Raw genomic sequence first — 25792 nt, forward strand, 5'->3', positions numbered from 1 at the left:
TCCAGGATTAGGAAAACATGATTTGGGTTCAAATAGACCCTTTCACAACATTTAGATCCGAGCCACAAGCAGATCTGGTTCCCTTTACTCTTGACTCACATGTGACCATGCTGTGGCCTGCTTGTGGCTCAGATCTGGCAAACAAGAGTGAAGCGCCCAAGTGCCATCATTTCACATTGTATGTAGGCCAAATGAACGACATGTTTGGTGTGGGCCGGATCTTGGCCACAACAATTTTTCTCTCAGGGTAACTTCTCCTACATGCTTGTCTTTACAGTCTTTTTCCTGAGTGGCAAAGCTGCAGTATGACATTGCAAAAGCGTGTTGGTCAGTTTCAATGATGGTCCTGGAGCAACATTAATTATGATGTTCTGGAAACAACAGTAACAGGGTGGTATTAGATCGTAGCTCACTACAGCCCCATGTACATCACTTCAGCATGTGGACAAATCAAAAGCTTGCCAGACCTGCTCTGCCAGCCACTAAGCTGGACAACTTCTGTTTGGAGTATTGGTTTATCTATTGGACAGTTGGTTGCACCAGGACAGCAATTCAAGTTCTAATTTAAAGAAAGTAACCAACATTGCTCTTAGTCTGCTTTATTTCACTTTTATTTGTTTTAACAACTTAAATATTTCATACACAGTAATGTAATACATGCTCAATTCTTTGACTCTCTGTAACAATACACTTTAGTCTTTGCAAAAAACCATTAAAAACAATTCACATTTTTAGCAGGATGTGGCCCACTTTCAAAAGCATCTAAGCACTATGATCGCCAGTGTGTCGTCACTGACAGCAGGTGCACTTTGTTGTAACAAGAAAGGCTGCTTTGCTGCCTTTTTTTTGTGTATTTGCATGTGACACACGTATTCATGTGTTGATGTACTGTCGTCCGTTCGTAGTGCAGAAGTGCTTTTGGAATGCGAGGCTTTGTTACAGCAGAGATTTTTTTTCACTCAGTTAACAAAAATACTTCCTTATCTATCTGCAATCCTGACAAGCATAAATGTCATTTGAACACACATCTGTTCATTTCCAGTGCAAATGATTAAAATGGAAAACAGAATAAATTAAGAACACAACAGCAACTGAATGTATGTATTCATCACTCCTTGAAAAAAAATCATTAACACTCATATTATCATGAGGAACAAGAATAAATGCTATGTCTAAAATGTACTGTATACTCTCAAATATCATACAACTGTGATTTTTAGTGCAATTTCACTTGTTATACACCACAGCTTGCTTTTTCTCCCTTCTTCCCGAAGTATGCACTGAGGAAGGAAAGTCTGTCACGGTAATGTTAGCCTGGCAGGGGGCAGTTTGCATTAGCTTTTTTAATTGGGCAGATTCAATAAAATGTTATGTAAACCTACACGATAACACTTCCGTCAGTCATTCCAGCTAGTCCTTCTTAGGGTATTTCACTTTCTTCCTCTTGATGCAGACGTGAAAACCTTAATTGCAATCACGTCTTTGTCAGAGAAATTTCTTCTCCAACTTTAGCAGAATCACACTCTTCCAAATCTAGATGCAAAGTTATTATGAATTCAGTAGTTATAATATTGATAATTAGAAAGTTATAGTAGTTGGAGTCAATATAAGTAGTAGTGGTTGTACACAAAAAATTACACAGGTACATCATCAAAAAAATGCAATGCTTAGCCCTTTAAAAAAAAAACTAATGCAAATAACCGCCCTGATGTTTTGCCTTTGCTCTGACGATGGAGTTGCTCATTGGCTTGTCATTGGTACAAATACCTTTGGTCTGACTTGCATTCTTAAAGATGTAATTTGTAAGAAATGGCCAGAATTTGAAGTTAGCTCCGAAACTATAGGGGGCAGCATAACCACTAACTGCTGCCCAGTATATTGAACTTGCTACACTTTGCTGTAGCTAACTTTGGCTGTAGCGATTAGCTTACGTTAGTAAGTAGCACAAACAGCAGTCTGTCTGAAAGGCCCATTACTCTGTGAATTGAGGATGAAGTGTATTTTATGATTTCATAATGAGTTAAGCTCATTTTAGCTCAGTAAAAGAGAGAAACTTGGTGTACGGTTGTATTTTTCTGTTTAGTAAGGAAAATATTTCCTTTCTTGACATTTTGTGACTTTTTTGTTAACTTATTAGACTATATATATATATGGGGTGCTAACTTAGCATGCTAACTTCCGTAGGCATCTCTGCAACACAGTATCAACATCAACACTGTTTCTTCACACCCTGTTGTTAATGATAATTCATTTATTAAATGTTTTAAACTTAAATTCTGGCCATATCCTGCAAATTTCTCCTTTATCGCTGCATTTATAGTTTTGTGTTAACGGGTTATGTTGTAGCTACATGCGCAGCCACCGTATCTATTGCTAGCATGTGCCTCCCAAAAACTGTTACTACAAGTTGAGGCTTTTGTCCGACTCAGTAACGAGCTAGCACAGCTTTAAGTCTCCCAGGCTAACATTGTCCTTCTGCAGTGCATCTTACTATGGTGTCTTCCAGTCCACCACTCATAGTTGCTGTTTCCTACATTCCTATGGTCATCCATGTATTGCAATTTTGTGAGTTCTCACAGATCTGTACAGTATTGCACGATTCAACTTATTTCCAGGTAGTTTCCCAGAAGAATACTGAGCTCTAAGTTTACCATTAAACTGTTGCCTGCAACCAGTGATGGAGACTTCAATATTTTACATCAAATTTTAAACTCAATTATCAGTTTTTAATTATTTTTAGTAATCCAAAGAAATAATATGCATTTTTGAGCAGGTATTCATGGTTTTATAACAGATTCAATTCTCAAGTAACCACCCCACCATACATTTAATTGAATGCAGCCAACCATAATTAAATCTTTTTAAAGACTGGCTCCTGGACAGTTGAGTTTTCTTTTTTTTTTCTTTTTTCTGTCTTTTTTTTGGTGTTTTTTTTTTTACAAAGTATTAAAAGCAGCATCCCACTGTCTTGACTGTTTATCAGGGTTCCTACGTTCTATGCACACTCAAGTCTTAAGTCAACATGTGGCCTTTGTTTCCAAATGAAAACAGCAATGACATTCAAAGACCTCATGTCAAATTTTGCCTTTGAGTTTTTAAAAAACAAAAAACAACCCTGTTATTGAGGCCAGTATCTCTTTAGACATGCATGTGTAGAGCAACAAAGTGTTGGTCATCTACAAACAGAAAATAAATGACCTGCTGTCATAACTATATATAACTAGTGGAACAGATTGTGCAAAAATTGCAGTGGTGTTCATGGTCTTGTCAAATGAGAAGTCTATCCTTTAATATTTCCTTTAAACTTCACATTTAAATGGACAGAAGAGAAGGAACTCTAAGTCTCTGGCTACATATCAGGCCTGTGCAAAGATACATTAGATGGGTGTGTGAAACCTCCTAGCATGATGTGCTTCAAAAAACCAAAGCTTTCCTAATGGATTTTACGAGTGGCTTGAATCCATATCTTTGCTTTCATATCACAGAAGGCTAACTCACCTCTGATCTACCTCAACACATTTATCAGGGTTTGAAATGCATTGAAGTATATGAGGAGCCCTTGAATTTTCTACACCCTTGTACACAGAATGAAAATATTCACATAACTGCTAATATACAATATGCTACATTGCCTCCAAATGTGTTTTTTCACAGCGACTTTTTTTTTTTTTTTTTTTGCCAAAGTTTTCTCTTGGATACAAATACAGTATTTTTGTAATAAGGATAAAATAATAAAAATATTCATTTGTACATCCGTAATAGATTCTTTATACAGGAAGAAAAAGTCACTTCCACAAGCAGGAACTCCCTCTCACACAAAGACTAAAGTGCTGGAGCCAAGAATGCACTGTCTGCATCCAGCTGGCTTAATATTGGAGTCTAGATGTAATCATGTCATAACACTCTTGTTTGTTTAGGTAACTATGAAAATCTCAGACCAGCGTCTTTCTTTGTGCAGGCAGCGGTCGTGCCCACAGAGCTGGTCACTCACAGGCCCACTGGCAGTCAGCTGACCAGGTAATATAAGCATACAGGCGTTGTCATTGCTGCATTTTGTAGGTATGTGGATGTTAAGAAAGAAAATAAAGTCATGTGTAAGATACAGCCTGGCAGTGCTGTGGGATCAAACTGATGCAGAGTGGAATAATGAGGGGAAGAGCAGCTTCTGTTGCCTGAGGAGAGAAATGAGAAGAGATGACAGTCTGTAGGCAAACACAGCACCTCCGTATTTACACATGGGGGACTGGAGCTGAGGAAAACAACAGCGTACTCATTCACCTGTAACTTTTTTACCGTGTTGTCATCAGCAAGGATATGTGAGGGTACAGTTTTCATCTCTCAGTAAGGAACCAAAATAGTACACTCAGGTTTGAAATAACCTTTGTCAGATGTAACAAGCAGAACTTATTTTTTCTTCTAAGTTTGTGTAGCTACTAACTAAGTAATGTAATGGAGTTACAGTCCTCAGAAGTGATTTCCCTGCTTTTGTTATTGGTTGGTGTTGGTTATTATTGGAGTGAAGTGCACCAAACACACCAAACACCAAACACAACTGAACTGCGTTAGATTTATAAAGGCTCTCTTTTATTCGACTGGGATGTTCAAAGTTCAACAAAAGCTAAATTGTTGCTTAAGCTGTCAGCTGAGTCAGTCAAATCCAGTGGGTATCTCTGCCCTGCAGTCGTGGCAAACAAACCTACAGTACATGTGACTGGCAGAATGCATCCCTCTGCTGTGGCTCTGCAAGGAAACACTGACTAGAAAAAATATAAAGTGGGTGTTTCCTGATTATTTATAGATTTATGTCTCTGGTCGGAAGTAATGGGCTGGGTGCCACAGGCAGGTGGGAGTCCTAATGTAATTAAAGCCAGACATTATTTAGAATTTAGTCCTATTTAAAGACAACACTAAAGTCATTGTTTTGGTATTTTCATAGTATTTGTTGACATTAACAAAAATATATACCAGCCTTATCCTGTAATGACTTAGCACTGGAAGACTAGTGTGTCCTCCACCTGTTTGACTAGCTACTGACCACTTCACTACCAGATGAAGACACAGGATTGTTACCTTCTACTTCAGAAAGGACAGTCCACAGCATAGTGGTCGATCACTGTTCCTCACAGCCAGTAGCTGGAAAAGCCTCTGCTTCCTGGTTCTGGAACATGTACTGTGAAGGAGAAAACACACATGCAGTACTTTAATGTCAAAGCCTTAATTTTATAACAAATGAAGAATGTTTGCGCCTATTGCTTCTATATGTTAGAGTTAGGAGTTACAATATCAAGTTCAATAACTGACCCTGGTTCAGCACTTTTGTTCTGCTTTGTTGCTAACATAGAGGCTGAGCCCTGGTTGTGATCATCTGGCAAGGATATTAAAGGTGCAATATGTAAGAATCTAAGTCGAAAACATTCAAAAAGTAACTAAAATTATCAACAGAATATGCAGAAATAACAGTTTTGACATTATGACGTCTATGTGTTGTGTTGCAGACATAACTACTGAAGTTAGCATGCTAACCAGCTAGCCCCAGCCCATCTCGGTCCAAAGCTCCTCTCCTAGTGGTGTAAACACCAACACGTCTCGAGTGCTCCAAGTTTTCAGTCCAGAATGCTAGCTGCTGCTAACTGAGCTAACTAGCTAATGGCAGCTAGTTGGCAGGTAGAGTTAGTAGCAGTTAGCAGTAGCCGGTTATATGCTGCCCCTATTGTTTTGAGTATGAATTTGACGGTTGAATGAATGAATTCTTACATATTGCAACTTTAACACAAATTTGAAATTCCTCTGTTTTCACCACCACATCGTCTTGCATTAAGTTGGTTCTGTTAAACTATATAAATAAGTTAACAGTTCTCTGTGTGAATATCTTCTCTCTGAAGGAAGTGTAGCCTAGTGAGGCAACAGAGAGGAAGCCAACGCAATGAAGGAGAGAGAGAAGGGCAGCACAAGCAGGGAACATGAGGAAGAAAAAAAAAGTACATTAGGATTTGTCCGTAGAGTAAGAACTGTGGACAGAGAGAATAGAGGATAGTGATGGAAATAATTGCCTGTGAATTAACCACTTGAGAGAGAGACCAAACAGAAAAGTCTGAGTAATATTCAGTGTATATAGTCAGCCAGAGGAAGGAGGAAGATTTAATGAGACTCGGATATATATTTAGTGAAAGCACCAGTGTGCTGCAGTGCTTGCCTCCCATATCAGATTTTCCCTCATGAGCAAAAAAAAAGACCTTCAAGTAGTGCAGACGCTCCTAAAGATGGTTGCTGAACATCTTTGGGTAAATAGCTCGGAAAGTATGACGAATTTCTAAAACATGGGGTAAACAAGGCACACGCAGACTGTGAGTGGAGGTGGAAAAACCTGCAGCACTCTCTAATTACTGGGAGTAGTAGTGACTGTCAGCTGCACAAACAGAACCAAACAGAGAGAGGAGAGACGTGATCTCCTTTAGATAAGATACTGCAGTAAGCATCAAGAGATGTGCCTTTTTGGAGGATAACTACAGCATCAGATGGTGGAGGATAATGGCTTTTTCTTGGTATGCAACAGCTGTTGATATGTTATGATTCACCTTTACAGAAACAGTCATAAAAAGTAAGGAATTACAAGGAGGACTCTAAAAACAGCATTTCCCGTATAGTGAAACGTTCTCTCTGTCAGATATGTGCAATGTGGAAAAGGACGAAGGAGAGATCAGTGAACAGTTTAGGGAATTTTAAGACTCGAGTGAAAATCAGGCGAGTGAGTATTTATGGTATTCAACAGGAAGTGGCACTGAGGATGTTCCTATAGTTAATAAAACATCTACCAATGCTCTATTAAGAAGTTATTATTGAGAACAATTTATGATTTTCAGGTTGTGAAATACTCTCTTGTTGGTGCAATTCTCCTCCAGCAGTTGTGCCTCTCATATCCTTAAAGGAACAGTTTGACATTTTGGAAACTTTTTTGCCAAGACAAGATTGACACCACTCTTATGTTTGCTTGAACTATGAACTATGCATCTAAAGCCAGGAGACAATTACCTTTGTTTAGCATAAAGACTGGCAGTAAGGGGAAACTAGCCTAAAGAACCAGCAGTCTATCACAGTACAAGGGCTAACTTCAACCAATTTGATCAACGACCCATATGACATAGTAGAAGAGCCAGTCTGCAGAGGAGCCTTCTTTGTTCCTCTTTCTGCAGCATCTTTGCTAACCTCTTTAGAAGTCTATTGTTGTTTTCAACAGTCACTTCTCTTGATGTCGTGACACCTAAACCACAGTAGTTCTTCATAGAATGCTGATTGGTGCAAACCACTGTGGTCTCTTGATCTCATGATCACAAATCCAACTGCCTCTTAAGGGAAAGGGGGGAAGCAACAACTGAACATGTGCCGACATGTGCTAGAAACTATTTCTTGGCAACCTACTGGTCGCAGGAAGTCAATGCAACAGGTCAAAAAATGAGTCAACTTTCTGTCCAAACTGTGTGCATCTTTTAGAGACAATGAGAAAGAATGCATGTTTCTATCCACTACTGTTATGTGAATATTGACTATTTATCTGAAATTACAGTGTTTTTTGAAAATGCACATAAAAACTGGTGGATGAGAACACTTGTGTTGCTCCAGAAGGTAAAACCACAACTTGTCTTGTGTCTACTGTCTTTTTACATTTCTCTTTGTTGCCCTGAATGGTTGATATTCTTTTTCTGCTTGAATGGATTATACAATCAATCAAGTCTCAGCGATGGATTATCCTGAAATCCTCGCTCCCTCGCAGAACACTTCAGTCATTGTGACATACTTGCCTTCTGTAAACAGCCTCATAAACTACATTGTCTCTTGAGCACGAACAAGTAAAGCAAGATAAGACACCGGTAGATTTACTTCATGTCTTTCGAAGCAGTTGTCCTCCTCACAGTTTGGTACTGCAGTGCACTGACAGAGATATTCTCCAATCAGCAAACACTTGTCTTTAAAAAGGAACCTCTCTTGTGACAACATTTTCATGATGATGAGGTCAAGACAGTTCGCCGATTGTCTTTTGCAACACACTTTTTTATGTTGCAACAGTATAATCAGTACTTTGGACATTACTAATACGGAATTAGCTGCTGTCTGACATTCATGGTCACTAATGAGGACAAATTTCATATGGCTTATCAAGCAAACAAGTATTGTTGATTTGAACTCCTCACCACTTCAGCTGTTAAATGCCATCTTTAAAATACAGATGCAAAAGATTTTTGGAGAGGTACTGTTTACTATGAGGCTGTTATGTACTCTTCCTGCGACAGCTGCTGGTGGGTTACACCCCGCCTTTCCGAAACCCCGCTGTTCCGAAAATAGACTTCCATTCTTCGTAATGGCGGGGTTTCCCATTTTTTCTGAAGACCGCGCAATTCCGAAAAGGCTATTGGGGAAACCCTAACCCTAACCCTATTGGGAAGTAATTTGAAGTTGAAAGTCGGAACAGCGTTGTTTTTGGGGGAGGGTCGGAACAGCGGTGTTTCGGAGTGGAGGTGTTTCGGAATGGAAGGCCGTCCCCCTGCTGGTTGTGAGAGAGCTTTTCACAAGGTGAGTCATGATACAGACTACATAAGATCCACAGTGTGTCCTGACAGATTGGACAGCCTCACCATCCTGTCTTTTCAATGCCAGGTGGCCAGAAAATTACACTTCAGTTACATTATTGATTACTTTGCTAGCATGGAGTTTCAGCAGCGGGCTCTGACATTGGAGGTACAAACTGTGACGAGGATGAGTGAGGGATGCCCCTGTATTTTACCAGATCCTGAATCTCGTAAGAGTCACATTTTATAATTTGACATAATCTTCAGCTTCAGAACTGACTCTTATGTGAGCTGTGACAAGAATAACTCTTTTCGTTTGGCAGCAAATCTCTGCCAGCTTTTCCGCACACTGTTGACACACTGTTGAAAGTGTTGTATACATAATTAACCATATTGTATTTATGCAAACAGTGGATCAGACAGGCTTCTGTTGATAGCCTCAGCAGCCGATTACACTGAGACTCCTCACTACAGGTGTGGCCAATGCCTTGGAAAAGGATGTCTTGCAAAACAAGTTATTGGAAAATGCGGTGCAACGCCACGCCTTACACTGAAAAGTATTACTGTAAACTTTGTGTAATATTTATTCTTGTCTATCCTGTCCTTTTATTTCCCAAAGAAGTTTCCCCAAAACTGCTTGTTTGCAGATTTTGCAGGCATTTAAATCGGATTTAAAAAGAGAGAGGAGGAGCGGTCGTGTCATGCGGTGATGCCTGAAGTGTAATTAAAGCTGTGAGTTTTCCTGCACGAAACACGAGCTAAGATGGCATGTGGTTTATGCTTTTGAGTGTCTAAATATTTTGGCACGTGATCACCCTAAACCCCACAAGTAAGGGCATTTGTGCTGTGAAATGATCAAATGAGTATGGTTAAGTTAAGATGTGTGTGTGTAGGTGCGAGGTGCAACGCTGTCCACAGTACTAAAATGAATCAGCACCCCGTCTGGGTTCTGCGACCTTTTGATTTACAAATTAGGCACTGCCTGTAATCAATATTTTAATAATAAATCAAATGACATGTAATGTGAAATGTGTCAAAGCCAAGAATCATTACCTATATCTGCAGTACCCCTCTGCTCAACAGAGCATTATAGCATCTTTCAGCTTATTGTTTTGGTTTTATGGCTCATAACTTTTCTGTTTGAAGTCACCAATCTGCCTTCAGCAAAACAGCTCTAAAAAAGAAACCCACTAATAACTACCTGCTCAGCACCAAACAGCAGTCAGACAAAGTCTGAGACTAGCCATGAAGCATTAGCAGCTAAAGTGAAAGACATGTTCCTCCGGAGTTGATGAACACATAAAACAGAGCTCAATGGAAAGTGAGTGTTTGACTTACATTCAACAATTAAAACTCCAAATGAATGCTAATGTTGCTCCGTGTCTATTGGATGAGGCAACTGTTTGCTACATGTGTCAACTTAATACACTGATGTGAATGTTGTGTTTACAGCTTTTTATCAATAAGAAAAGTAAGGGTGTGATATTAGGGCATCATCCTCCTCTGTGCTTGTACAGCTGTCACATTGCATGACTTACTGATTTGAGGTTGGACTCCATCTCTGTGAAGTTCCACTCTGTCAGAGGCAGGCTTAAACTGAAGGGCTACAGAGAGACGGAGAGAGACAATGTATTCATGCAGGTCAGTGTGAAGGAACAGTTCAACTCATTGGTGGCCCTGTGCTGTATAAGCAGTGACAGATACAACTACCAGTTTGAAGTGCAGTTAAACAACTTGTCTGTCAGTGTGTGTGTGTGTGTGTGTGTGTGTGTGTATGTGTGTGTGTGTGTCTATGTACAGTGCAGATCTACTGACATCCATGACAGCGCTGGCTCCAGCTTCCACAGTACTCTGCTGATGGCTCCTGAGCAGCAGCTGCTGAAGCTCTTCCAGGCTCATGTCCACATTCTCCACAGCGTCTGAAACCTCCACTCTGCACACACACAAGTAATATATATGTGATGTATAAATACAGACACACAGGGTCACTTGCTCATTACTCACTTTGACTGTGTGTGTGCACCTACCTGTCCAGGGCAGGTCTCTTACTCCTCCTCTCCATCATCGAGGCCATGGAGCCCCTCCCCTCCAGAACGGACTGAACCATTGCGACGGGGAGGACCGGAGGTTCTGAGGAGCACACCTCACAGGAGGAGGTCAACGCTACGGTCTCTCCTCCCCCTACGCTGCCTCCTTTCCCTGCTCCTCTCACTCCTGGACTCACAGGCTCCTCTTTGATGAGCATCATGCACTTCTCCCTGTGGGTAGAATTAAATACTGTCAGTTAAAAGAAGTGCTACCGCAGATGTTGTAAGAAAGGAGACAGAACCACTCAAAGCATTTTGAATAGAAAATGTGTGACACATATCCTGCCCCTTAGCCCCAAAAGCCAATCGTCTGCTTTAAAGCAGCCAATCCGGGAACGACATCAGCCAGTCGTGTTGACGTGAGAGCACGGTTGAAACTCACGACATCTCTATGTCTATTAAGCCTGCGTTTAGTTTGATGCATCAACACCCAAACTGCCTCATTACACACAGTATAAACTGCTCTCCATACACTTTCTCAAGACAGATCACAGATTTCCAGACTACTGTTTCATACTCTGTTTACAGCAAGAGACTTTTTTACTTCCGCCCAAAATGTCAATCAGAAACAACGCCTACTGACCAACTGATCAAGTTGCAGGCCTGGTCTGATTTTGCTTGCCACCAGCCAGAAACTCAATCAGTTCATGGATTTTAATTGACATTTTGGGCGGAAGTACCAAATGAAGGGACAGTGACACAGCCCAGTCGGTTATGATTTCACCCGTGTCCGTTTGTCTGTTGGTTTGTTAGCAGCATGTCACAAAAACTACCAAACTGACTTTCACGAAACTTGGATGGGGGATGGGTCTCAGCCCAGAATAGACCCTATTAACATTTGATGCAGATCTGAATAAAGGTACAGATCCAGGAATCTTTATCTCAGTTTTCTTTAACATTGCGAGATAGGCTGTGTTTCAACATTTTCGTTAATTTCTCAGGGAATAATGTATGGATCTTGATGGAAAAAAATGTTTAGGTGGCTGGTATCCATTGTAATGTATACATTACCTCTTCTTAAAAACCCAATAAACAGACTGTTTTAATTAAAATGCATTCTCATCAGCTCCATTTTTATCAATTCATTTAGTTACATCCTAGAGCTGACTCCAAGTAGGTAACTTCTACAATGCGAAACAGTATGTCTTATATATACTGTACATCACTCACCTGGTCTCATCAGGCTGCATCTGGAGGGTCATGCTGGCCTGAGACATGTCAGTAACATCTGATATGATTGGTCCTCCTGTCAGTCCACTAGTAGAGCAAGAGGCAGTATCACTGGATGGCTGAGGGAGCAGAGGAGAGGAATGTGAGGTGGGTTTTGCTCTTGGTGAAAACTCTCTTTTGCCAACACTTTTTCCGTCTTGCTGTGCATTTAGGATTAATAAAGTTGTTGATGATTTAACATTACACATTTACAGCACTATACTGCCTTGAGGAACATGCACATATTAAGTTGAGTTGAGTTTCGGGAATTATTTTTACTATATAAAAATAATATGGCATATAAAATGTGTAATAACTAGAAAAACTTGTAAGCTTGGAATAATGTCCACTCACATGAATCACATCTAACAGCTGTGGAAATCACTGCACGCTGCTTCCCTCTAGTGGTGAACCAACATAACAGCTAGACTGGTGGCAGCAGGTTAAAGTATATTTATGTCCACATATTCCCTATGATGTAGTGGATGTGCCATGTGGTGAGTACACTTTAAATTTACATTGAAATAAATGTCTTGAACTGGTGAAGAAAGTCATTACTTCTGTATTTGGAGTGGGCTGCACTAAATCAACTGGCTTCAAACATAAATTTGTAATCCCAACATGGCCGAGCAGGAGAGCAAGAAAGGCCGGCCAGTAACTTCAGAGTTGATGTTTACTGCAATGTGGCTGCCAGCACTGTTTGTGCTGAATGTGAAAGGTCAGCAGCTCAATAGTTTATGATTGATTACTGTACAGTCTCCGTCAAAATGTGCCATAATAATAATGCCTTAATAATAATTAAGATAATTTTACTAATTTGATGCATGCTTACTGGACTTGGTAAGTGGTTAGCACATTAGGTGTATGATTTTCACATTTTTTCCTCACCGACTGGATGTAGAAGGGTTCGTGCATGGGTTCCATTGGGTGACTATGGCTGAACTTGGAGGCAGGAGGGCTGGGAGAGCCATCGTCCAACATCAGGGGCCTGGAGGGAACATTAGTTTTCAATCAGTTACACATCTGGAGTCACAACAGCTCTACAGAGTCACAACAGCTCTACGCACTCAAAGACAGCAGGGTATCTTCACTAGAGTCGTAAATTAACTGTTACAGAGGGAAGCTGTGTTGGGTAGACATCTGTTTAGTTTTTACATTTTGCATTTCTCCCGTTTGTGAGGGTGCTGAATGGAACAAATGTCAGAGTTTTATGTTTATTCTCGACTCCACATCTGCCTCATTGACTCCAGTGTATGTCACCACTTGTGCTGAATTTCAGTCGCATAATTTCAAATGCATGACAACATTTTTGAAACCTCATTACCTAATAACGTCTGCTTCTTTTTGTGTTTTTGTGGTAATTGTACACTGCAAATTAAGAGTTAAGTTCAAATGTTTTGACATAATCTATTCATAAAGGGTAAGTTCACCCAGAAATTAAAATTCAAAAAACTCATTCTGTACTCACCCCCATGCTGAGGGAAAGTCGGATGAGGTTTGTAGTCCACAAAAACATTTCTGGAGCTTCACAGACAAAACAGCGTAGCAGCATTCTCCTAAACAACTGGGTGGGTGGGGACTTAAAAATGTAAAAAAAAAAAAACCACACAAAACAAATGAAAATGATAAAATGCCTCCATACAGCTCGTCAAGCATATTCCAAGTTTCTGGAAGCCCTGAGATCCATGATGGATTTTTTAAAGCTGAAATCTTCACTGTAGGTGCGAGGCGAAAGCGCTAGCGCACCCCGTCTGGGGTGGTTGCATGAGCTTGGCCTCGCGTCAAGGACGTACATAATGTCTTTTCAAATCAATTTGGGATCTCAGGGGTTCCTGAAGGTTGGATTACGCTAGACGAGCTGTATGGAGCCATTTTATGTTTTTATTTCCATCGATTCTTTACATTTTAAAACAAGTCCCAAGCTACTTCAGTTGTTTAAGAGAAGAGTGCAACACTGTTTTGCTGTGAAGCTCCAGAAAGGTTTTGTGGACCATGAAACACTTGCCTGACTTCCATCAGCATGAGGGTGAGTAGATAATCACTGAATTTTAATTTTTGGGTGAACTTATCCTTAAAAGTATAAAACAAGATATATCTGATGAGTATTTAATTTTTTGCCTTTTTGGACAGTTGATGGGGAGATGTGACAGGAAATGAAGGGGGAGGGTGAACGATGGGGTGACTCATGACTCAGTGGGTGGAGGCTAAAGACAGATGGTGGTCAATCAGGGAGAGTATGACAGCCAGAAGGTGATTCATGACTATCATTAAAACATGGGGCAAAACTGCACCTTTGCCAGGTAGCACACTGACCCTGAAATACACGTTTCTATAGCACTTTTGTGTTCCAGCATGCCTTCCCTTTCTCATGTCGGCCTTGTTCACACTCAGCAGCAGAGCTGATCCAGCATTTTACACACATAGGCTGTACCAGGGTCACGCACTCTGCTCTGCCTTCACTGTGTGTGAATGTGTGTATGTGTGTGTGTGTGTGTGTGTGTGTGTGTGTGTGTGTGTCTGACTGACTGATTCAGCACTTGTCTCCATTCACAGTGCTTGTTGAGTTAGATTGTTCAGTTTGTCAGCTGAGCCAGCCCTTCCCTCTGCCCCACTGTGGCCCTGTTTGTCTCACTTTTGTTGATTGCTCTGCTCTGTGTATGTGTATGTGTGTGTGTTTGTGTGCACGCACGTGCATGTACTCACAGCTTTCTCTTTAGGCCCACAGTGCTGGGTGTGTTGGACTGCATCTGGCTGAACAGAAACTGAATCAGCTGGCAAAGAGAGAAAAAGCACAGCATGAATCAGCATCCTCCTCACACACACACACACACACACACACACACACACACACAGAAAACACGCTCTCATTAACTGTGTTAAACAGCTGTGAGTCAATAATAACATACAGTTTATGGTTTTATAAACTTGGTCATGCATTTGTGGATCAACTATGCTGGGGAAATTCCAAGACGAGAGCACTGATGCTTTAAGTGCCAATCCAGTAAGATATACAACACTGGTATAAGAGTGGACTATACAAGTCACGAAAACTCATGTGTTCAATAATTTGCTCTTTACTGTGTAAAGAATTGTTGCTTACTTACTTACAAGTATTCAGATTCTTTACTTAAAGGGTAACTCGACCCATTTTACACATAAAGTGTGTACAGGTCTAAGGGAGTACCACTGTATACTACTGTAAAAAACAAATGTAAAAGTACTTAAAGGGGCACAATGTTGTTTTGGAGAAGACTCTCAAACTCTGAATTTCAATATTTACAATATTAATGAGGTAATAACACAAACTCAAAACTATCTATTTCTTTCCATAACTGAATGAACAAGCTGTTCTCAGAGGAAAATAAGGTCCCAGAACTCTGTTTGAAGCTAGAAAGGTGGCAGGGTCCGCCACATATAAACAAAGTAAAACAGTATGAAATTGTGTTGTCCTTTAAGGTCAGTTTGTTTATTCAGTTTATCAGTCATGAAAACAAAGTTTGTTTATGTAGTTTGTTTAGGCATAAAAAAAATGAAAGTCAATGAAGATCTTTCTCTTCTGATTAAAATTCCTTCCCAAAAACGCATAGTGCACCTTTACATAACCAGCAAAGTGTGCTTAAAGAATCTTTGCAAATAGTGCTTTTTCTCGACTTATGGTTTTATTGCAGGACAAATCACAACTTTATCCTTCATGTTAATAGACAGTGACTTCATGTAAATCCCAGTGCAGGAAACTCCAGCCTGAGTAGGTTAAAACACTTGTGTGTGTGTGCAGGGCCTTTAATCTTTAATAATGCATGATATTTTATAGATTTGTCTGTCTGTATGTTTTATGTGTAAAATCAAAATAATCAATAGCTTTTGCTGCTAAATAAATGTAGTGACATAAAAAAAAAATTCTCACTGAAATGTAGTAAAGTAAAATCTAAAATACTTAAGTTAAGTACCATAGATAAAGTACCTTAAAACTGTACTTGAGTAAATATACTTTCTACCACTGCTGTTAATTTTCTGAAAGACTTTTAACTGCATGGCCTAATGTACTGTAAATGTTTTTTACAAGTTTGAATAGATAAACCCATAAACATTCAGTGCACACTGAAGACAACATTGATGAATGTACGAGTGCCTCCTGTGAGCATTTTGACACAGATATGACTTTTAGTTAATGGTACAAAAACACACACACACTGACCTTGTTCATAACTTTCTGTTGCTGCGTGTGGTTCTGCCTCAGCGAGACCACCTCTCGCCACAGCACTTCGTTTTGCCTACAAACAGGAGGAGGAAGATGACAGAGTAAACAAAATCATGTTCAGTAGGGATATTGAGATTCAGAATCAATTCACAAATGTCAAAAATCGATTTTCTAAATGTTGATTCATAACGTGATGTTGACAGAACAAAAAAGGCGGAACATATATTGCAGACAGACAATATACAGCGCACACACTGGGGTTGTCTTGTAATTCATTTATTTATTTATTTTGTCTTGTAATTCATTTATAAAAAAAATGCCCCCTTTTTTATTCATTCAATCCAGAATCAGGTTTCTAATTGAGAACAACTCATTATCTAGTCTGTTGGGCAGCGTATGTAGCCCTGTATAAGGTTTTTTCCACTGAAAGGTCACCTTCAAAAGGTGCTTTATCATGTTTTATCTGGGACAGGTTGTGTATGTACAGTCCAACCCTCACAATGTAATGCAAAGTGTCTGGACTTTCCGAGGGAACTAAGGAGGAGAGAGATCATGTCATTAACAGGAAGATCAGTTGTGAGTGCTCTCTCTCTTTCTGCGCAGCATTTAACAGCCCAGTTGCCAGAATAAAATACTGGCAGTTAACATTAATATTGACATTATTACAGACGTGTTATATCATGTTTGGATTACATGTCTCTTAGCTTACATCTCCAGTTAGTTAGAACTGAAGAAGCCTCTTGGATGAGAGGTGAAACGTCTTCAAGAAACTGAAACAAGTCCAGTTGCCTACGATACAGCACCTAGATTTACCATGACCTGGATGACTGAGAACCTTTGTCAACATATCTTAGCTTAATTTCATTTCTCGAGGTGGAGGCGATGGTGATGGAGTTACATCTAGACAACCAGCCAGTGACCACAGACCTCGAGACATCTCCAGCTCTGTTTGTAGCAACAAAAACCAGTTGTTTTGAGCCAAAATGTGATCTTTTCCTAACCCCAACCAGGTGGTTTTTGTACCTAAACCTTACCGTATCATAATGACAGCATTGTCACAACATAGAATAAAAACAATTAATTAAAAGAGAGGTAAAGTTTCAACATGTCCGTGGTTTGCAGAAATGTACATTAACATTTATTCGGTTGCTTTTGCAGCAACTCAATACACTCTATCTCTTTTAGAAATGGAGAATTTTGATCACGTATGCCCCCCCGGTGCACTGACATGATATGTGGTAAATGTTGTGTAACATTCATCTGCATATTTAATATTTTCAAGTTATTCCCCTGCCCCTCGTCTCCAGCAAAACGATTGTAGTCCGTAAACAGGCCTGCAAGCTCAAGCGGGCTGAAAACGATGGTGGTTCTGAGAATAGGGCTTAAGATAAAGTAGTTAAAGAGGAACGGACTAAAACATTGGTAATTATGGCAGCGCAGAACTAAAGAGCAAAGCCTGTCAATTTTTGTTAGAGGGAGAAGCTTTGTACACGTTATGTTAGATTTCATAGCATGTAACCATCATCTCTGCTCTTTGTCCATGTTGACTGCAATGTAGAAACCCACACACACACGTACACACACGTACACACACGTACACACACACACACACACAAATTAGTTGTCAAGATGTGTCTGTCCTGGAATATTTTCTAAGAGCATTGTCCTCGCCTGCATGCACGGCCCACATCTGGTCATCCTTTCTAAGAATGCCGTTATTGGTGTGTGTGTGTGTTAGTCAGGTGAGCAGGTGAACATTCTCTCCTCTCATTAGCAAACAATACTGAGCACAAAGCAGCTCCACCACACAATAGACACACGGCAGCTATTTTCAGCAACAATAGCCTCTAGAGAAAAAGTCAGTCCATCCACGGGGTGATTTGTTCCCACTTAGCCGGAGGAATAATAGACGGCTGATATGCTCCTCTCATATTTTTTTCTTAACAAAGGATGGAACAAGATTTTGTATTTTTGAGTTTTAAGGCCATGTGGTTTTCATTATTATTTAGCCTTACAGAGTTGTCCATATAGTCGTGCTATGAATTTAACTGTCAAAGCAAATATATCGAGAATTGTTTGTCAGTTATTTTGTGCACCAACCTACTACTGCTGTAATTACTGTCAAATGTCAAACTGACCTGACCTAAGAATTTGAATTTGTATTTATATAACTTTTACACCAGAGCCTCATTAAAGTGTTAGGGGGCCCAGGGGCAAAATGTATTGTTGGGCCCCTTTTGATCCCCACCCCTCACTTGCTCTCTCTGCAGTGGGTATGTACTCCATCACTTTAAAGTTCACATTGAGCATGCCTCATAAAGTCCATTATCTATACTCTACTAGCTTTGCAGATTCCTAAACAAACTGCAGCTAACAACAAAAACATACAACCAACTGACATAAATTGAACGCAGGACATTAATGGTCCCTGAGGATCTGAGGCTCCAGGCCAAGTATCCCGCTTTGTCTGGTTCAGATGGCTGCTTAGTCACTTCACTGGAAGAGTTGTGGGTTGAGTGCTTTTGACGATAATTGTTTTTCCAGTAACGCAAAGAATTTGAACCAGCTTCTTCAACAGAACAGCAAACACACAGAGAAACAAAAAGAGATCATGTTGCATATTAAACCATCACTGTGCTGGTGTCAGTCCACACCAACAGCAGGTAAAGGGGGGTGTGGGGCACCGGCACACACACACAAAACGTCTCTACTCACTGTTTCATGTCCTGCATCTGACACTCCATGTTGTCCTGTTGTGTTCTGAGAAGCTGAACTTCATACAGCAGTTTACTGAGGTCCTCCTGACGAACTTTGGTCTCCTCACTCTTCACTATGGATACCTGAACACACACATACAAACACACAGTACAGCCAAATTCAGAGAGTTACACAGATATAATGTGTACAGCCACACATTGCCTCTGCTGTGTTTGGGAGCAGAGACCTCAGTAGACTTTTTAGGAATGGCAGTGTCAGTTTGTCACTTTGGTCTCAACCCTTATTGGGTCGAAAGATAAAGTTTAGAGTCGACGTTCATTGTCTCCAGATGATGAACAATGATGAGTTTGATGATCCCCTTTTTCTCTTGTGCCACCATGAGGTTGACATTTGTGGTTTTAGGTAAAATGTGGTTTTAGTCAGTCTGACAACTGTCAGGAAATGTGGTACATTCATGTCCCCCTCAGGGTAAATTGTAATATCTTTGCTTATCGCTTCAGTTTTCATCCAATCATCGGGTTGAATATTTTCAAAGGTGTTACTATTATTCAGCCACTTTAGTTCGAATTATCTGCCCCCTCATGTGATTGCCAGTTTGTCACACTGGCTAATGTTGCTAACACAAGCTGGCAAATGTTAACACTGCTAACGCTAGCAAGCAAACATTAATGTTGCTAATGCCAGCTAGTGTTAGCAACGTTTACTGTAGAACGAAGACATTTTTGCGTTTTGCTTTTTCTTTTAAAGTGACAACTATACTGAGATTCTTGATGCTGACGAAACAGAGATACCACATGATACCAACTGTGTTATACTAATGGCTGACAAACCTTGGTAGAAGCTGAAACCAACTGGCAGAATTCTGACACAGAGATAAATAAAACAATCATTTTGGACCCGACAATTTAAAAAAAAAAATTAATTCACAATCATTATTATGTTAGGTTTTTTAAGGGAAAGAGATACTTTTATTCTGCACCTTTCTACAAGCTCTGTAGATGATTTTGATTTGATTTGATTTTTTGAAATGATTTTATTAGATGGTGCATTTCTCCTGATTATAATGCAAACAATCATGGAATTTGATCATTTCAATCATAATCTAGCATGTAATTACTGCTGGGTTTAATTTGATACCCCGCATGGCTCTTTCACCTCTCTCCAGAGACTGGAGGTCAGACAGAGGAGCTCTCTTTTAAAGATGGGAAAACGTCCACATGGACAACTGCTGACTATGATTAACCAAACATCAGTGCCTCTAATGTCATGTGAATGTGTTTGAGTCCTCTCTGCCACTCTCACAGAGCCACTAGCATGACTTAGTCTTGTTGCTCTGAGGGTCTAAGAATAGAAGGGGTCATATGCAGTACAGATTGAGTTGGGATTTTAAAATTGACTTGACTCTGTGATCCATGCTTGTGTACCAAACTGAGCCCTGGTCGAGATATTTTAACCTTGACTTTGAGGAAAGCCTCTTTATCCTTGGAAAGTAGCTGGATTTACTGTGTAAACACATGTTTCAAAATAAATCTAGTGTAGTACTGCTAAGATGAGGGCATCCTTTATATGCATCATTTACACGTGCACTTTGAAGACAGTTTGTCTTTGAGACCTCAACTTTGTGTGCATTTTTCTATGTATCCATACCTTCCTCTTGATGTGTTCCAGCATGTGTTCATGTCCCTGGAGGAAGTACAGATGTTGGAACTCCGTATCGTCTCTCTCAGGCTTCACCAGACCGCTCTGCTCAATGTTCACCACCTTACGGAAACCATCTAAACACACACATATAACAGCAAAAACAGTGTGAATACATACTGTAATTGAGAGAAGAAGAAGAAGAAGTAGAAGAAGAAGAAGAAGAAGAAGAAGAAGAAGAAGAAGTAGAAGAAGTGTACTCACACATGTTGAGCTGTCGGACGAAGCTCGCCATATTATTATGTTTAAAGTACTTTGGCAGAACTTCCTTGGCAAAGCGCCCCTGGTCAAACACATGGAAACTGGTCCCAGTCTGAAATAGAGAGTAGTTGATATGAAGAGTTCATAAACAGCATTTCATACAGCGTAGAGAGAGGAAACAAGATAAGAGAGAGCACACCCACAGCTGATAAATGATTAATGCAGTCAAAGCTTTTTTCTATTCAGTACATTCTAATTATGGATTTACATTCATAATCAGTTTAAAACTTGACTTGTCTCGTTACACATCGGCTGTTTCTCATTACTGTTGCTCAGTGGGACTGAAAACACAAACTTTCAGATGTCAACACCTCTCAGTGGTGCAGAAAATCAGTCCGACATCAAATGAATCACTCATTACTGAACAGGACTAAAGTTTCATGTTGTTTTGAGTCTGTAACTTGTCAAATGTACCCGGAATGAGTTTCCAGCTGTGTCAGAGATGGAAGAGTTGTTGAAAACTGTGTGCCGACCTGCTGTTTATTTTAATTTGGTTTTGAAAGACAGGGAAGTGACAGTTTACAAAGCGTGGCATAACTAGGATCATGCTTCTTATAATTTAGATAAAAGCATAATTAATATGGTGGATATGGTACTTCTCTTCCAAGGAAGACATTTGCAGAGATTCAGATGGTACAAAAGTCCAAAAAACCAAACCAAACCCAACAACTTTTGACTTTTTAAACTTTTCTTAAGCTTTTAAGGTGGCAGTTAAAATCAAAGTCTGACTCTGTTAAATGGAGAATAATTTGATCCTAATTTGTCTGGCCTCTCCCCACGCTGTGGTTGACTGCATTCTCCCACAGATCACAAACACTGCAGAAATTATCTGATTTAACTGTCATATTATATGTGAACAGGGATTTATATATTAACCATGCTACTCTGTATTTCACGCAGACATCATATCCTAAATATGCTATAAGATAATAAGACTCGTAACCCAAAAAACAGGATTAAAGGTCATAGCTTGAAGACATTTTGTGGTCAGTTTTGTCACCATTTCCTTTCTTAATCAACTCTATATGTATGGTGACACTATTACTGGTATGAGGGCTGAGAATATAATGACAGCATCTCTATTTTAACACCTTTAAAACTGCTACCAGAAACATGTAACTGCACAAAACCAGAGTTCGTCAGTGAACGCTGTCATAAACATGGCTCACCCACTGGTTACTACCTTCATGATGTCAGGATTTCTGTAAAGTGGTAACATATTTTCCACAGCATTTCCATTCAGCTCAGTCAGCTAATGAAACAAACTCTCTCTCTCTCATGGTGAGTGATGATTAGTCATGCTCTCTCTCCCACTCTCACTAAGCAACTGCGGTAGTTGAATTTAGCAAAACCATTTGCACAACAGGTGTGAAATCCACTAAGTTTAGACAATTGAAATAAGACGTTGCTGTTCTCTTGTATGTAGTGACGCACACTTGCCGACTAATAGCCTGACAATGCAACAGCTGATGCTGCACTCTAACCACAGATGTCATGGGACTGGACAGCATCTGTTTGTGTGTTTGTGTCCCTACGAAGGAGAGCAGAGAAGCTGTCCTCTTACTGATCACAGAGGAAAACACATAGAAAGCCACCGATGGTCTCTGTTTTCTATCATACAGAGAATCATAACACATAGAAAATGATATATTTTTCTTAATGTAAAAGGATTAAACAATCATTGGTACCTCTAGTTGCTGAAAGCAGTTAAAATGTAGCCACTTGTCAAGAGTCAAAGGTCAGAAATGACAGCAGAATATAAAAGTGTGGTCATCAGAATGCATTTTTAATACCAAAACAGATCCCTCACTTAATCCTCACAACCTGACAAAGAAGAAGTTTTATGTATATATTACAATAGCTCATTACTGTTAAAATCTTAATCTAATACAGGTGTTTAAATTAAAGAACCGCTCTAAAAGAGGATTTAAGAAGCAGGATTTCTTTTTGGGACATCTTACAAAAATGTCAGTGTTTAGTCAGGGCCAGCAGGTAAAACAAAACAAAACAAAGCAAAACATATATAGTATATAATAGCAAATAAAGTAATTCATTAGCATTTAACTAGCTCCAGCTTGACCAGCTCCATGAGTACATACTTACACATCAGTACTATCAGTACATTTACTAATGTAATACATATGTTTAATGACAGCAGCCATTTTTCTGAATATAGAGTACTTTACTTCTAATAGACTACTTATCAGCAGTGATGGAATATAACTAAGTACATTTACTCAAATGCTGTTCTCAAGTACAATTTCAAGGTACTTTACTTGAGTATTTCCATTTTCTAATACTTCTTACTTCCACTGCACTACAGTTTTGAGGCAAACATTATTCTTTCTATTCCACTACATTGATTTGATAACTAAGTGAAGTATAGTGACTTTACAGATAACGTGCTGCATCAGAGCCAAAGCAGCACATTTTAAATGCATTTTTTATATTTTTTTATTGTCAATAAAATAAAATAAAAAACACTGATTCCAACAATCAGAAAAATGCTGAATATCAGATTTGATAATTGGTTGATCCCTACAGTATGTACATACATGTAAAAAAAGGAAGAATGTACATTTACTTTTAATACTTAAGTGCCAGAAAATTACTTTTGATAGACTACGTAAGTACATTTAATAAATGACTTTTACTCAAATACTATTTGTATGGATGACTTTTATCTTCTACTCATTAAAAAAAAAAGTTCTTATTACAAGACTGCTTATCAGCTAAAGTACATTTAGGTAACATTACTTCTGCACTTTATCCTCTAGATTTTAAACGCAGCACTTTGACTTGTAAAAGAGTATTTCTGTATTGTAGTATTGGTACTTTTAACAGATTTGAGTAGCATTCTTCTGTTCTGGGCTTCTTCTCTCTGTGCTAAAGACCAAATTTACCAGGAATACACCACCAGGGCAGCAGCGCTGATACCCGGCCTAAAAGCACAGGCCAGCTGATTCCCTGCTTTAACACATCATCAAACACTTTACGCTAATGCTAGCTAAACAGGTGTTGAAGTAGCATTTTTGTTAGGGAGCTACAAACAAGCTAGCTAGCTAGACTAAACTGGCAGTAAAAGTGGTTAGTTAGCTAGCCTAGCCAAGTCTATAACCCCAGTCTTATTCCTAATGTATTATTCTCATAAAGTTTATTGTTTGATATTCTATATTCTCTTGTCAGCCTTCCTTTTCCGTTTGTGAAATAAAAAATAGTTTGGTGCCGAGTCAAAACTTATTTTTGACTTGTGTGATACAGAAACACTGACTAATCCTGAAAATGGCCTGTTTCTAAACAGAGAACAACTGGTAGGCAATACACACTCGAATGTGTTCAGTGAAGAAGACCGTGATGGTTTCGAGGACATAGTCCTTACTCTTTCTTTGTAAACTGAAATGACACTCCTCTCAAAGTTACTACAGCATCATGTACAGTGTGTTCTGAGGCCTGACTCACAGCGCTCCAGCAGATGAGGTGGTTGGTATCTGGATCCTCCACCAGGGTCCACAGCTTAGTGAGAAAGGCAGGAACATTGCTGGCGTAGCTTCCATCTACACCCATGGCACCTGGAGACTCCTGCATACTGACACCTGTCCACGGCTCACAACAGGAAACCAAGTGTATGTGAGTGTGTGTGTGTGTGTGGAGGGTGTGTGTGTGTGTGTGAGTGTGTGTGGAAGGTGTGCGTGTGTGTGTGCGTATCAGACTCCCAGACTAGTCCATGTTTGAGAAACTCCTCTTCTGATGATCCGTTACTGATAATCCCAGGTTTGTCTCAGTCTCTTTGATTCCATTTCACTCGGTCAAACTGTCTCTGTCGTTCCCTGTCGACACAATCTCACCTCGTCTCTGAGTTTGTTTTTTCTTTGCTATTTTTTTGTTTTCTGGACGTGTCTGTTGAATATATCCTCCTTGAATCGATCTGTGTGGCTCTTTCAGTTTCTTTTTCTCTTTTGCTCTCCTCTCCCTGTCCCCCCTGCCACACCAGTCATGCAACTGAATGTCATCACAGAAGGTCCACGTCAGCACACACACACACACACACACACACACACACACACACACACACACACACAAACACGCACACACACACCATTCAAGCCCACCCTCCCTACCCCTGGCCTCCAGCTGACAATCAAGAGACCGCCCAGTAAAACAATACAGCATCAACACAAAAGCTTCAATAATACACCACTGTCCAGCCATCAAAAGGCTACTGGTTAAACTGAATACCGCATGGTCCAGTGTACCTGTATGCCAGGTAGAAAAGACTGATCTTTTATTATATCTGAGGATTATCATTAAATGTCTTGATGTTGTTATGAAGTAAACGTACTGTACTGTTTGTGCAGTAGCACAAAGGCATCCATACTGACCTACTTAATTGACTGATTCAGTCACAAACAGAGATGTTATTGTGTCTCACACTGTAAGTTCATGTTATTTTAATGTAGGGCGGTGTAGGTTCCCATTACAGGCGAACACAACTGGATAAGTCAAAGGAGACCTATTATCCTTCTTTATTGGTTTCCCTTTCCTTCAGTGTGTTATATAGGTTCCTGTGCATGTAAATAGTCTTGAATGCCAACGGGAGCTCCTCTCTCCCACAGAAAACACTGCTCCTGAAACGCCTCACCATGTCATACATTCTCATAATTTATGCCTATTATCATGGTAAAAGTGGAGTGAACTGGAGGCTGAAAACACATCACAGCTGACCAGAGACACAGTGAGGGTACTGGGTCAGGCGTGTATCAGCTGACCAATCGGATCAGACTGGGTGATGGGGGGAGGGGCATTAAAGAGACAGGAGCTAAAAGAGACTGTCTCAGACAGAGAGGGAACACAGTGCTGCAGCACTGGACAGAATGAGAAAACTGATGTGTTTTTGAGCATTAAAGCATGTAAACTTATTCTGGTATTAACCCAAAATAAAATTATGAACCTGAAAATGAGCATAATATGTCTCCTTTAATACATGGATGTCAGTCTGCCCAAAAACAACTGAAAAATACTCAGTTTCAAGTAAAACTTGATTAAAAGTACAAAAGTGTATC

General features: G+C 39.8%; 1 protein-coding gene across 1 annotated transcript; it reads right to left on the minus strand.

Moving 5' to 3' along the window:
- Positions 1-5110: 5110 nt before the first annotated feature.
- hsf4 (heat shock transcription factor 4) lies at positions 5111-24317 on the minus strand. Its single transcript, XM_073472874.1, has 12 exons — positions 24192-24317; positions 20676-20784; positions 20421-20548; positions 18771-18895; positions 16053-16128; positions 14561-14628; positions 12746-12845; positions 11819-11937; positions 10589-10819; positions 10377-10494; positions 10100-10165; positions 5111-5170 (listed from the first exon to the last, which is right to left on the minus strand). The coding sequence occupies exons 1-12, from the start codon at positions 24315-24317 to the stop codon at positions 5111-5113; spliced, it is 1326 nt and encodes a 441-aa protein (XP_073328975.1).
- Between the last annotated feature and the right edge of the window lie 1475 nt (positions 24318-25792).

The sequence above is a fragment of the Pagrus major genome, chromosome 8 (genome assembly GCF_040436345.1).
Source record: "Pagrus major chromosome 8, Pma_NU_1.0".
Lineage (NCBI taxonomy): Eukaryota > Metazoa > Chordata > Actinopteri > Spariformes > Sparidae > Pagrus > Pagrus major.

Bases quoted from the DNA above. Each gene is read 5' to 3' on its own strand.
- hsf4 (XM_073472874.1), bottom strand. From the start codon at position 24,317: ATGCAGGAGTCTCCAGGTGCCATGGGTGTAGATGGAAGCTACGCCAGC. The intron at 12,846-14,560 runs GTGAGTACATGC...TGTTCCCTCCAG, and splicing joins GTGGGCCTAAAGAGAAAGCT to GCCCCTGATGTTGGACGATG. The intron at 10,495-10,588 runs GTAGGTGCACAC...GTGTGTGTGCAG, and splicing joins AAGAGACCTGCCCTGGACAG to AGTGGAGGTTTCAGACGCTG.